Genomic DNA, 14,422 nt, shown 5'->3' on the forward strand with positions numbered 1-14,422 from the left:
CACCAAAGATAAATTCCTCTGTGACCAATCACACTTGACCAATAAAGAATTCTATTCTATTTGCTTTCTACTTATTCAATTTTGTTTCTATTGTATTCTGTTCTTGGTGAATGTATCTTTTCTTTTATGTACACTGAGAGCATATGCACCAAAGACAAATTCCTTGTGTGCCCAATCACTTGGCTTATAAGAATTCTATTCTTTATCATCCATATACTATAGTTATCTATAACTTTATAGTTGTCTATAATGTTATAAAGACTATAACTTTGTTGCTTGTATCTTAACGATTTACAGAAGAGTAACTTCACTGTCCTTTTGAATGTGTTGCATACAGCTCTCAAAGGCTCACCAACTCCAATATACACTACAGAAACATGACAAAATACAAATTTATGCATATATCGACATATGATACAGTGAAACAACACAATCTAGTTCTGGCGTATGGATCACATAGATAGGGAGCAAAGTTGTTACAGGATCTGGTAGTCCTGTTAGAAATATTTTAAAACCTCCTCCCATATTCTGTTGCACTATTTATTTAGTATCTTAGTGTGATTTATGTTGATTGCTTCTTTAGTATTTATGACTGTCACTAAATGTTTTATCTAATGTTTTATGATGAATATATTTTTGCAATGATAATGAGGTATCATCATTGTATGTACACTGAGCTTATGCCCTGGAGACAAATTCCTTGTGTGTCTAAAATTTAATTTAATTTATTAAATGTATAAGCTACCCAACTCCTTGCGGACTCTGGGCAGCGTACAACAAATAGAAACAGTGCAAAAAACAATGTAAGACAAAAAAAAATCGCATTTGGCCAATAAAGAATTCTAATTCTAGCTTCTGATATTATTTCTGATGCAATCTCCTTAACCTTTCTAATTTCCTTCATGCTTTCTGTGTAGAAAGTAAGGTTGCCCCTGGTTACAAGGATGAAAATGGAAGCGGCCACTTCTTAACCTTTTCCGTCCTCTTGTGGGTTATCATTTTGATTTATTATCATTTTTTAACCTAGAACTGAACAGTTTTAGACTTTGCTGTGCTAATCACTTTGGCAGACTATTGGCTTGACAAACGTTTTTTAAAAATTAGGTGTAGAAACCACACACATCTGCTTCAAATCAGATTTTTTTTCTTTCTCATTCAAATTTAAGGAATGCTATCTACTTTTATTTTACAAGAAGCGAAATGTTTTGGGGAAAATTTATAGTAGGCATATTGAATGCATTGTATGTGTACAGAAAACTAAGAACCTGTCAAGTTGATTGTCATGTCATATGCTGTGGGAAGCAAAGTTTATTTTAGGACTGTATACCCACACACCATATATACCCCCCCCCCACATATCTATATACTTATATACTTCCATATATATATATATGGAAATGCTGCTTTAAAAGTCTCAAACCCAGAAAATATAGACTGGTTGCATATCATGCTGAAATGTAGCATAGGTGTATATTGGAAAAAGGCAGCCATTATTATCTATTAACTACTGTTTGTGAATTACTATATTGTATAAAGCCAGCAAATCAGCACCTTATTCCATTAATTCATTGCTTAGGATATGAGTGAGTTATCCTTTTACAGCTGGATGCTGCATTTTTTGAAAGAGGGTTCAGAGTTCCAGATGTAAGTGATGCATATGCAAAATTTTTCTGATCTTTCTTTAGATTCAGAAAGTGGGGGTGATTACACAAAACAGCCTAGTATATAATTGAAGAGAGGAGGAAAGCATCTTTCGATACATTCACTACCTTGAGTCATATAACCCAACCCTGTATCAAGTGGCATAAAACAAGTCCCCTACTTCTCACGAGCTTGCTGGATTTTTCTCCATTTTTCCTGATGAAGACTTCCCGAAAGGTTTTGCAAATTGTTTTGTGGTCTCCCCAGTCACATTACTTTCGTATAATTTTAAAGGCCATAAAGTTCAGTGAGGGAAAATTAAAAAAAAAAACTAAACCCACTGGCATTGAAGTGTGCAATATTTTATTCGGGTTGATTCATTTTTTGAGAGGAGTACAAATGATAACCGATATCTTAAAAAAAAATACACAAGTTTTAAACAATACACATGGCTGCCATCTTCTGTTGTAAAAGTAAAACTGCATCTAAAGTTGAAAAGTCAATGTTGGACTAAGAAATAGATACGGTAATTAAACCTCCACTACAGTGGTACCTCTACCTAAGAACACCTCTGCTTAAGACCTTTTCTGGATAAGAACTGGGTGGTCAAGATTTTTTTGCCTCTTCTTAAGAACCATTTTCTACTTAAGAACCTGAGTGTGGAAAAATTTCCCAGGAAATTTGAGAGCGGCACGAAGGCCTGGCCAGTTTCCTGCCATTCCCCCTGGGTTTCTCTCTCTGGTGCAGTATATGGGAGGCAGCTTCACGCCAGGTGTAGGGGAGGCACATGTTCCTCCTCACCACTTCAGTGTCCCTCTTCTTTTTTTTTAAGCCTTAAAGTTTTGGATTTTTTTGATTCCCCTCCCCTTCTTCCCTCGGCAGCGGCTGTCCTCGTCCTCTTGTTCCTCCTCCTCCCACCCACCCAAATTCCGAGCTTTCATTTCTTTCCTAAGGGGTTTGCACGCATTCTTTGCTTTTACATTGATTCCTATGGGAAAAATTGCTTCTACATACAAACTTTTCTACTTAAGTTAGTTGGGGGGAAAAATCAAAAGCAGTGTGAGAAAATATTATTTTACTGAAAGAGTAGTAGATCCTTGGAACAAACTTCCAGCAGACGTGGTTGGTAAATCCACAGTAACTGAATTTAAACATGCCTGGGATTTTAAAGTAGATTTTTATGTATTGTTTTTATATATTAATTGGATTGATTTTACTATTGTCTCTTTATGTATGTTGTGAGCTGCCACGAGTCTTCGGAGAGGGGCGGCATACAAATCCAATTACAGAAACAAATAAATGTGGCAATTCATGTGTAAGTCTTGACATCCTTCCCAAGATGTCAAGATCTTCTTCCAAAAGATGGAGAAACATCATCATCATCACTACAGCATCTCTTACCTTTCTAATAAAACCTTTTTAAAAAGGGGTCAAACATGAAGTATGTTGCTTTCCGGGTTCATGCTAAAAGCAAAAAAACCCCACAATCCAGTTGTCATTATAGAAGTTTATTTTTTTACAAACAAGTCACAGGACATAATTTATATTCTTTGTTTTGACAAGTTTTCTTACAACACCTGAGTTATTTAAATACTGAGATAGGGGGAAGGTCCCCGTTTTCTAAGAGTCAAAAATTAAAACTCAAATCAGTATTGCTCGCAATTGGTCAGTTTTGCCTTCTCTCTCTCTCTCTCACGGGACTAAGCTTTCTGGCACAAACCAGAGAAATAATACCTTCTCTGCACATCCTTACGAATGTCCATATTGCAGTGGCCCACCAAGTAGCCCCCGGCCTCCTCTGAGTCTTTAATAAATGGGAGGTCTACAAGCTTTGCCCACTGAGCTCAGTAGACCTACTTGCGACTCCAGCCTGCCACACAGCGCTTGGATACCGTTGTCAGATCACCATCTGGACTGTCAGACTAAACGGATGCTCCATTGTCTCTGAGTGAGCTTAGCTCCACACCAAAAGGAAACTCTCATAAACTATTTAAGCAGTTGTATTAAATAGGTAGATCAGGGGCATCAAACTCAAGGTCTAGGGCAATGATGGCGAACCTATGGCATGGGTGCCACAGGTGGCATGCAGAGCCATATCTGCTGGCACGCAAGCTGTTGCCCTAGCTCAGCTCCAATGTGCATGTGTGTGCCGGCCAGATTATTTTTGGCTCGCACGGAGGCTCTGGGAGGGTATTTTTGGCTTCCAGAGAGCATCCGGGGGGATGGGAGAGGGCGTTTTACCCTCCCCAGCTCCAGGGAAGCCTTTGGAGCCTGGGGAGGGAGAAACAGCCTCTTGCAACACTCTGCCAGCAAAAACTCAACTTGGGAGCTACTGGTGGCTCTCCCAAACTCTGTTTTCAGCTGCAGTGGACTCCTGCAACCCTCTGCCAGCAAGAACTGAGCTCGAGAGGGTTGCATGCAGAAGTTGGGAAAGGAGGCCATTTCTGGCCTCCAGAGCGCCTCCGGGGGGGTGAGGGAAGCTGTTTTCACCCTCCCCAGGCATTGAATTATGGGTGTGGGCACTCACGCATGTTCAATAGCACACGCCCACACTCTTTTGGCACCCAAGGATAAAAAGGTTCGCCATCACTGGCCTAGGAGCTGGATTTGGCTCAGAGGTGCTTAGATCTGGCCCATGGGGCTGACTTGGAAACAGTGAAGGACTGGCCCGCTGGACCTCTGTTGGTGAAAACAGAGCTCGGGAAGGCTGCATGCAACCCTCTCGAGCTCAGTTTTTGCTGGCAGAGGGTTGCAGGAGTCCACTGCAGCTGAAAACGGAGCTTGGGAGAGCCACCAGTAGCTCCCAAGTTGAGTTTTTGCTGGCAGAGGGTTGCAGGAGGCTGTTGCAGCCAAAATGGAACTTGGGAGCCCATTTTCACTGGCCGAGCGCTCAGGCTACCACAAGCTCCTCCTGGGTCATTCACCTGGCCACTTGGCCACACCCATCCCAGGCTTCCCAAAGTCAAGCACAACCTGGATGGGGCCCTCAATGAAATCGAGTTTGAGACCCCTGAGCTAGATACTATTTAGAACAGGAAATTGTGTACCTCTAATACATGTTAATGGAAATTTCTTTAAATACTGGATTTTGTCTTCAAATAATTTCGGCGTGTAGACATTGATCTGGCTATGTCAGAATTTAGAGCAGCTGCAGTAGCCTTCCCCTTGGCCAAAGGTTCGCTTTTTCCTGACAATTCTGGGAAGACGGATGCATTCAAGGCCGCTAATTCCTACGCAGAAGTTAGGAAGCGATGCTGCAAAGAACCACATCACATCAATCTACTTTCAATTGAAAAGCAGAATCTCACTGTGCAAGACTAGAGTGTTCAGTTTTGTCCTTTTTAGGAGCAAAGAAGAATCATTTTGATATATTAGTAACATGCAGAGGACAAAACTAGCTAAAGTAACACCATTAGTAGAGCAAAAATAGGGATCTCCAGCTCAGGCTAATTGGGTCCCAGTTATGATGTTTTAAAAGCTTTTTCTACCCAGGCTGTTATTTATTTGTTCATTTATATAGCTGCTCGTGTCACCAAACAAGTGATTCTGGGAGATATACAACAAAACGAAACACCTAAAACAAGTATCATCATTAAACATTCTAACAACAAAGCTAAGAAAAGAAGTATTAGGTGAAGGGATATTAATACAGTGGTACCTCTACCTAAGAACGCCTCTACTTGCAAACTTTTCTAAATAAGAACCGGATGTTCAAGATTTTTTTTGCCTCTTCTCAAGAACCATTTTCCACTTACAAACCCGAGCCTCCGAAACTGTAACCGGAAAAGGCAGGGAGGAGCCTCCGTGGGGCCTCTCTAGGAATCTCCTGGGGGGAAACAATACTGGAAAAGGCGGGGAGAAGCCTCTGTGGGGCCTCTCTAGGAATCTCCTGGAAGGAAACAGGGCCGGAAAAAGGCGGGGAGAAGCCTCCATGGGGCCTCTCTAGGAATCTCCTGGGAGGAAACAGGGCCTCCACCCTCCCTGTGGTCTCCCCAATCGCACGCATTATTTGATTCCCATGGGAAAAATTGTTTCTTCTTACAAATTTTTCTACTTAAGAACCTGGTCACAGAACAAATTAAGTTCCTAAGTAGAGGTACCACTGTAATAATGAAGTCATCTCATAGATCAGGGGTCTCCCACCTTGGCAACTTTAAGACTTGTGGACTTCAACTCCCAGAATTCCTCACCTAGCACGTGCTGGCTGAGGAATTCTGGAAGTTGAAGTCCACAAGTCTTAAAGTTGCCAAGGTTGAAGACCCCTGTTTCCTAGGCTCTCCAGGCCTCCTGACAACCTTGAGAGAACATTGGAACATTGGAAGCTCAGAAATATGGAGCCAGCCTCATGCCAAGGTAGATAAGATGCCACAATGTGTGCACCACAGCAGAAAAGATTCACCAATTAGGGTAGAGCTCTCCAACCTTGGCCACTTTAAGACCTCAGGACTTCAAGGGAATTCTGGGAGTTGAAGACCCCAGGCCCTAAAGTTGCCCCTGGCCTGGGGCCTGCTAAATGCACTGTTCCCAAGACAACGGAACCTGTAAACCCCTTCTGAGCTACACCTGGTGGGACAGACAGATGTAATTGAGAAGAGGTGGTCCCCATGCCACTTAGAGAGGTCAACACCAGCACCTTGAACTGGAAGAACTGGGAACCAGTGCATCCCGTTAACCAGAGGTGCAATATGTCTCTTACCAGAATATAGATAAGATGCTTATCTTATAGGAACATATGACAAAAGGGAGAAAATGTAATTATTGAACAAAGTGAAACATGTGCCTCTCAACAACGTGGACTTGGTTCCAGGTAACGGTGAAGATTTGATTAACAGATTGACAGAGTTGGAAGGGACCTTGGAGATCATCTAGTCCAACCCCCCAAAACACCCAAGCACGAGATCCTACACCATTTCAAAATGGGTCACGCGGAGTAGTAAACGTGGCCGTTTCTGCTTAACCTAGCCCAGTGATAGTGAACCTAAGTGCCACAGGTGGCACGCAGGGCCATAGCTGCTGGCACACGAACCATTGCCCTAGCTCGGCTCCAACGTGCATGTATGTGCCGGCCAACTGATTTTTAGCTCACGTGGAGGCTATGGGAGGGCATTTTTGGCTTCTAGAGAGCCTCGGGGGGAGGAGGGCGTGTTTACACCTTTGGAGCCTGGGGAGGGCAAAATACGAGCCTACTGGACCCACCAGAAGTTGGGAAACAGGCCACTTCCGGCCTCCAGAGGGCCCCCGGGGGGCAGGAGAAGCTGTTTTTGCCCTCCCCAACACTATCAAAACACCCCTCCAGTTATTCGTGGTGGCATAATGTAGTTTTTTTTAACAAAGTGGTGAGCGAGTGATATGGGTGAGTTGGTGATCTGCAAACAAGTTCGCTTTTTGCCCTCCACCGTTGCTCCAATGGGTCTCTCCCATCTCTTCTTTGTGCACAATTTAAAATTACATGCACGGCATTTCTATGCACGGCCCTTAAGAAGCAACATAAAGACGGTGAGAACCACCAGCTGAATTTTCAGTAGGCTTAGAAGGTATAAATTTGATTTCCCAGGACAGTTTTCCTCTTGGTCCTTATCTTGAACCAATGAGAAAAAAAAAGACAGCTTGATCTTACACAGTGAACTCAATCACAGCTGCCAATGTCAAGTTACACTGGCTGTGCATGTGGTTAAATATTTTCAGGGAGGGCTTATTTTGGGGGTATTTATTTTCGGGGAGGGCTTATTTTTTCGGGAAGGATTTATTTTCAGAGGAGGGCTTATTTGGGGGGAAAGGATTTATATTCAGGGAGGGTTTATTTTCGGGGAAGGATTTATTTTTGAAGAAGGATTTATTTTCAGGGAGGGCTTATTTTGGGGGAAGGATTCATTTTTGGGGAAGACTTATTTTGGGGGAAGGATTTTCAGAGAGGGCTTATTTTTGGGGAAGGATTTATTTTCAGGGACGGTTTATTTTGGGGAAAGGGTTTATTTTTTGGAGGAGGACTTATTTTGGGGGGTTTATTTTCAGAGTAGGGCTTATATTTGGGGAAGGGCTTATTTTGGGGGGAGGGCCTATTGTGGGGAAGGCTTTATTTTCAGAAGAGGGCTTATTTGGGGGGGGGAAGGATTTATATTCAGGGAGGGCTTATTTTCGGGGAAGGATTTATTTTTGAAGAAGGATTTATTTTCAGGGAGGACTTATTTTGGGGGAAGGATTTATTTTCGGGAAAGACTTATTTTGGGGGAAGGATTTTCAGAGAGGGCTTATTTTTGGGGAAGGATTTATTTTCAGGGAAGGTTTATTTTGGGGAAAGGGTTTATTTTTTGGAGGAGGACTTAGTTTGGGGAAAGGATTTATTTTCAGAGTAGGGCTTATATTTGGAGAAGGGTTTATTTTGGGGGAGGGCCTATTGTGGGGAAGGGTTTATTTTCAGAGGAGGGCTTATTTTCAGGCAACATCTTATTTTCGGGAAAACATGGTATACACTTTTTTTTCAGTTACACTTTGTTGAAGAGAGAATCATCTAATTCACATTAGGCAGATGGGCAGCCCAGGCTGATGCAACCATAAGGGCTTTCATACAATCTAGGAGAGAGAAGGAAGAGACGCAGACCGCTGAGAGCTTTTGAACAGATCAAATCTGATTATGCAAGAGGATGCCTTGGTGGATCCCACTCTAATTGCAAAGGATAAATAAAACAAATGTCTTTGGGTTTTGCTACTTCCACACCCATTTGATGTTTCTTCACTGTACAATTTATCCATAATATAGAACAGAATTATTCAGCTACATAGAGATGTTGCAAAGTTTGGCTTAAAAGGGTATTTTCCTAGCTGGACTGAGAAGAACCGAGTTTCCTTTTGCTGGTAGAAGCATAACCGTGTTTAAATGTTCAAAGAGGGTGTGTGATGTGAATAATGTGCTACATACTTAAGCTGACAGGCTCGATCTTATCAATATGATAATACATCAGTTCACCTAGTGACTCTGGGAAATTTAATCCTGCAATAAATCTCTCCAGCAAATTCTCGCAAAAATTCTAGGCTTCATTTCCATAAACAATTCCCAAGACCTTCACACCAGCCAGAGGATGCAATGCAACTCACTTCATACATCACTTCTTTCCAGATATAAATAGGCTCCACACTGGCCAGATTTATCCTACACAAATTCGACTTGCAAAGTAGCAGCTGGGCGAGCCAGCCTGCGTGTGAATCTTTTGAAGGAAATTTTAAAAAAGATGTTAAAGGAAGGAAGGGCTGAAAAAGAGACCGCTTTTGAAAACAAGAAGGGAAGCGGGCACTAGAAGGACTTCAAGACGTGTCTTCCAGTTAGGAAGTCCCTAAATAGCTTATATATAACGATGCCATTTGAATAAAGGAATTTCAAGTCAAATTGTCCCCTACATCAATGTTTCCCAACCTTGGCAACTTGAAGATATTTGGACTTCAACTCCCAGAATTCCCCAGCCAGCGAATGCTGGCTGGGGAATTCTGGGAGTTGAAGTCCAGATATCTTCAAGTAGCCAAGGTTGGGAAACACTGCCCTACATAGACTAGAGCCCTCTTCATCCATTGATATAAGTTTTCAATATACAGTGTTCCCTCGATTTTCGCAGGTTCAAACTTTGCGGAATGTCTATACCACGGTTTTTCAAAAATATTAATTAAAAAATACTTTGCGTTTTTTTCCCCTATACCATGGTTTTTCCCACCCAATGACGTCATATGTCATCGCCAAACTTTTGTCTGCCTTTAAAAAACATTTTTTTAATAAACTTTAATAAATAAACATGGTGAGTAATAATCTAAATGGTTGCTAAGGGAATGGGAAATTGTAATTTAGGGGTTTAAAGTGTTAAGGGAAGGCTTGGGATACTGTTCATAGGCAAAAATAGTATATTTACTTCCGCATCTCTACTTCGCGGAAATTCGACTTTCGCGGGTGGTCTCGGAACGCATCCCCCGCGAAAATCGAGGGAACACTGTAAACATGTTCTTTCATGTTTACATGGTGCAAAGACCACCAAAAAACCCACCACTTTTTCCTTTCTCGCACAGAAATGTGATTTAGAACACAGTATCAGAGAAGAGTAGAAGCGACCTTAAAGGTCTTCTACTCCATTCCATGTTTAAGGCCAATTTCCCCCAAAAGAGTTACACTTCTGTAATTTGCTGCAATTTTTTTAATTCTCCCACCCCTGTGCAGCCGACTTAATTTTCTAAACTCGGAGTAACTCCAACCAACCAATTAACTGCCCCAAAACTGATGCAGAGTTTAAAATTGAAAATGTTAGCGATTGGGGTGGAGGGGTGGGGAAGAGGGGTGGTAGAAGCACCCTGCTTAATCAATTTATTGGTATTTTTGTAGCCTTAAAGGGATATGCACCACACTACTCCTTCCCCAGAAGGAAGCGAGAATTACACAACAGCAGGAAAATTCGAAGCCTTCCTCCACTGATTCCATCCAAATGTGGTTTTTTTTAAAAAAAAAAGAGAGAAAGGGGTAGGAGGGAAAGACGAATGGTGTTGTTACCTTAAGAAACGGTCTCCCCGGTCATTTAAATGCTAGAGAGAAAAGTTGTCAGCCTATGCAGGTCAGTCGAAGAAGAAATCTAAGAAGCAGCTTGGGTCAACATGCCCCTTCCTGAAATCTTTGACCAAACAAACTCCGCTCAGCAGAGTCCACAGATCTACAGTCTTCTGACCCAGCATGCCGCTACCCGATCTGGATTTGTCCTGAGAACATGGTCAGCAGCACCATGATGGCGAATCCGGTGAGCAGCCCGGCGTTCTGTATCGCGAACGCAATCAAAGCACTTCCACTCCTTTCGTCTTCTTTGCTGACTTCGTTCATCTCTGGGAACTTGTAGACCAAGGGGGAAAAAAATAATCAATTAGAGTGGGTTCCCTGCCCTCCCCTCCACCCTGTCCACACACATTGTTTCGTTCTACAGCAAATGCAAAACTTTTTTGGGGGCGGCAATATAAAAACATAGAAGATTGACGGCAGAAAAAGACCTCCTGGTCCATCTAGTCTGTCCTTATAACTATTTCCTGTATTTTATCTTAGGATGGATATATGTTTATCCCAGGCATGTTTACATTCAGTGACTGTGGATTTAACTATCCACGATTGACCTCTCCAGGTTCCTTAGAGATCAGTAAGGGGCGTGCATAAGTAGACCAGTGTGCCTTCCGTCCCCTGTCCAATTGTCTCTCCTTATCTCATTTATCTTTTCTTCCTTTCAAATATGTTCACCTGTACTTTTGTATCTTTTCTTCTATTCTTTACTTATATTATTACATATCTATACTCTTCAATGTGTATTATGTATTGGACAAAATAAATAAATGAATGAATGAATGAATAAATAAATGTCTGCTGGACGTTTGTTCCAAGCATCTACTACTCTTTCAGCAAAATGATATTTTCTCACGTTGCTTCTGATCTTTCCCCCAACTAACCTCAGATTGTGCCCCCTTGTTCTTGTGTTCGCTTTCCTCTTAAAAACACTTCCCTCCGGAACCTTATTTAACCTTTTAACATATTTAAATGTTTCGATCATGTCCCCCCTTTTCCTTCTGTCCTCCAGACTAGACAGATTGAGTTCATTAAGTCTTTCCTGATACGTTTTATGCTTAAGACCTTCCACCATTTTTGCAGCCTGTCTTTGGACCCAATTACAGGAGTTTGCCTCTAACCTTTCAGAAGGAAACTTTTTACCTGCCCTGCCTCTTACCATGTCGGCCAATGCAATGTAGAGAAACATCCCGCCTGCTAGAGCGAAGATCCAGTTGGCTGAGAAGTGGCTGCCGGCCAATATCCCAAAGCCCAGGCCCAGGTAGCAACAGCAAGCCGAGAGGAAGTTGAAGAAAAGGGCTTGTTGGATGGTCATGCCAGCATTCAGCAGAATGACAAAGTCGCCTGCAAAGATGAACCACAAATTTAAAGAACACAGAAACATAGAAGATTGACGGCAGAAAAAGACTTCCTGGTCCATCTAGTCTGCCCTTATACTATGGGGGGAGCTGGTTCCAGAGGGTTGGGGCCACCACAGAGAAGGCTCTTCCCCTGGGTCCCGGCAAAATGAGCAAAATGGGCAAAATGAGGACCCAGATTGTTGGGGGCAATATATACTGACTCTATAAACCGCTTAGAGAGGGCTGGAAAGCACTGTGAAGCGGTATACAACTCTAAATGCTGATGCTAGTGCTAATATCACTGAAGAAACCGACGACAGTACAATGGGAAAATGTCTTCTACCTTTTCTACCTTCCCTGTGGTGGCCCCGGCCCTCTGGAATCAACTCTCCCCGGAGATTTGAACTGCCCCCACCCTCCTTGCCTTCCGCAAGACCCTGAAGACCTATCTCTGTTGCCAGGCATGGGGGCAGCTAATGTATTCCCTTTTCTGACCGTTAACAGTTATGTGTGGTTATGACTGTACAGTACTGATTGTTTTTTTAAGACAGCGGGTTTTAGTTATAGTTTTAACCATTAGATTTGTATTGCATTGTTTTCAAACTGTTGTGAGCCGTCCCGAGTTTTTGGAGAGGGGCGGCATACAGGTCTAATAAATAATATTATTATTATTTATTATTATTTATTGGATTTGTATGCCGCCCCTCTCCGCAGACTCAGGGGGGCTAACAACAATGATAAAAGACAACATGTAACAATCCAATTTAATAAAACAACTAAAAACCCTTATTATAAAAGCCAAACATACACACAAACATACCATACATAACTTGTAATGGCCTAGGGGAAGGAATATCCTAACTCCCCCATGCCTGGCGACAAAGGTGGGTCTTGAGTAATTTGTGAAAGACAAGGAGGGTGGGGGCTGTTCTAATCTCTGGGGGGAGTTGATTCCAGAGGGCTGGGGCCACCACAGAGAAGGCTCTTCCCCTGAGGCCTGCCAAACAACAACAACAATAATATAATAACAATAACACAAAACAACAAAACAAAACAACAACAACAATTATTATTATTATTATTATTATTATTATTATTATTATTATTATTATAACGCGTAGAAATTTTAGAAATCTCTGCCCTGTTTCCTGTTGTTTGTGGGTATTTTTTAATCTAAGCTAACAACCCTCAAATCCATTGGACTTTTCTTCCCAAGGCAGATGTTCCTACTTTTGATTGCTCCTTGACAAGAATGCCACTAAGCGCATCCCTGAAAGGAATTGCTATGTATGATTTCCAGCTGTGAAGCAGAAATGAAGCCGTGGGCACACACACACACCTAGCTCATGCGGGAACTCTTCACAAAGAATGGCCACCGAGGTGCTGATGCCTTGGAAGACTGAGACGGTGAAGGAGGCGCCAATAGCCAGCCCGTCGATGAAATTGTGAAGGCCGTCACTCAAGGTTATCATCCAAGCCAGAGTGCCAATGTCTGAGTAGCGCACTCCTTTCAACCAATAGCACATGCTTTGAGATGCTTGGAGATCCTGGGGAAAAAGAAGTACAGTTTTAAGGAAAGCTGAAAATCCTTTATCATCTCATGACAGGTGAACCGACTATCTATCTATCTATCTATCTATCTATCTATCTATCTATCTATCTATCTATCTATCTATCTATCTATCCCTCCCTATCCATCCATCCATCCCTCTCTATCTCTCTCTCTCTCTCTCCCTCCCTCCCTCCCTCCCTATCTCTCTCTCTCTCTCCCTCCCTCCCTATCTATCCATCCCTCCCTCCCTCCCTCCATCTATCTATCTATCCACTCATCCATCCATCCATCCATTCATTCATTTTTTGTAAAAAAGCCACCCTTCTCCTTAGACTCAGGGCGGCTTTACAACATGTTAGCAAGAGCACTTTTTTTAAACAGAGCCAGCCTATTGCCCCCACAATCCGGGTCCTCATTTTACGGAAGGATGGAAGGCTGAGTCAACCTTGAGCCGGTGATGAGATTTGAACTGCTGACCTGCAGATCTAGCAGTCAGCTTTAGTGGCCTGCAGTACCGCACTCTACCTGCTGCGCCACCTCGGCTCAATCCTATAGGGAGCATTTTCAATTTAGGATTGAACTGTCGGGTCTCTGAGCTTCGTGGTTCTCTTGCAGACGTTTCATTAACAAACTAGGCAACGTCATCAACAGTAATGGGTTGCTGGGGGACGGCCCTTCCTTCCACTTTACAGTGCTTTACAGCCCTGTGTAAATCTTTTAGAGAGGGTTGTAAAGCGGTATATAAGTGCTGTTGGGAAGAAGGAAGGAAGGAAAAGAAAGGAAAGGGAGGGTCAAGGGAAAGGGAGGGTTTTGCCTTCTCTTTCTGCTCAAGATCCCCATGGACAATGGGTGGGCCACTGTGGGACACAGAATGCTGGACTCGATGGGCTTTGGCCTGATTCAGCAGGACTCTTCTTAGGTTCTTGTGAGAAACAGAGAGAGACAGAGACACAAAGAGAGAGAGAGAGAGAGAGAGAGAGACAGAGAGAGACAGAGAGAGAGAGAGACAGAGAGAGAGAGGGAGAGAGAGAGAGAGGGAGAGAGAGAGGGAGGGAGAGAGGGAGGGAGGGAGGGAGGGAGAGAGAGAGAGACAGAGAGAGACAGAGACAGAGAGAGAGACAGAGAGAGAGAGAGACAGAGAGAGAGAGAGGGAGAGAGAGAGAGAGGGAGAGAGGGAGGGAGGGAGAGAGGGAGGGAGAGAGAGAGAGACAGAGAGAGACAGAGAGAGAGACAGAGAGAGAGACAGAGAGAGAGAGAGACAGAGAGAGAGAGAGGGAGGGAGAGAGAGAGACAGAGAGAGACAGAGAGAGAGAGAGACAG

At 43.0% G+C, this 14,422-nt stretch overlaps 1 protein-coding gene across 4 annotated transcripts in view; it reads right to left on the reverse strand.

The window, feature by feature from the left end:
* Nucleotides 1–3,133: 3,133 nt before the first annotated feature.
* SLC39A14 (solute carrier family 39 member 14) overlaps nucleotides 3,134–14,422 on the reverse strand; it is a 53,829-nt gene continuing 42,540 nt past the window's right edge. For all 4 annotated transcript variants that reach the window (XM_070765981.1, XM_070765980.1, XM_070765979.1 and 1 more), the window contains 3 exons: nucleotides 12,890–13,097; nucleotides 11,370–11,554; nucleotides 3,134–10,492 (listed from right to left, as the gene is read on the reverse strand). In XM_070765981.1, the coding sequence (XP_070622082.1) occupies nucleotides 10,346–10,492; nucleotides 11,370–11,554; nucleotides 12,890–13,097 (540 nt within the window). In that variant the 3' untranslated portion in view covers nucleotides 3,134–10,345. The remainder of the gene's footprint in view (nucleotides 10,493–11,369; nucleotides 11,555–12,889; nucleotides 13,098–14,422) is intronic.

Source organism: Erythrolamprus reginae, chromosome 12 (genome assembly GCF_031021105.1).
Source record: "Erythrolamprus reginae isolate rEryReg1 chromosome 12, rEryReg1.hap1, whole genome shotgun sequence".
NCBI lineage: Eukaryota > Metazoa > Chordata > Lepidosauria > Squamata > Dipsadidae > Erythrolamprus > Erythrolamprus reginae.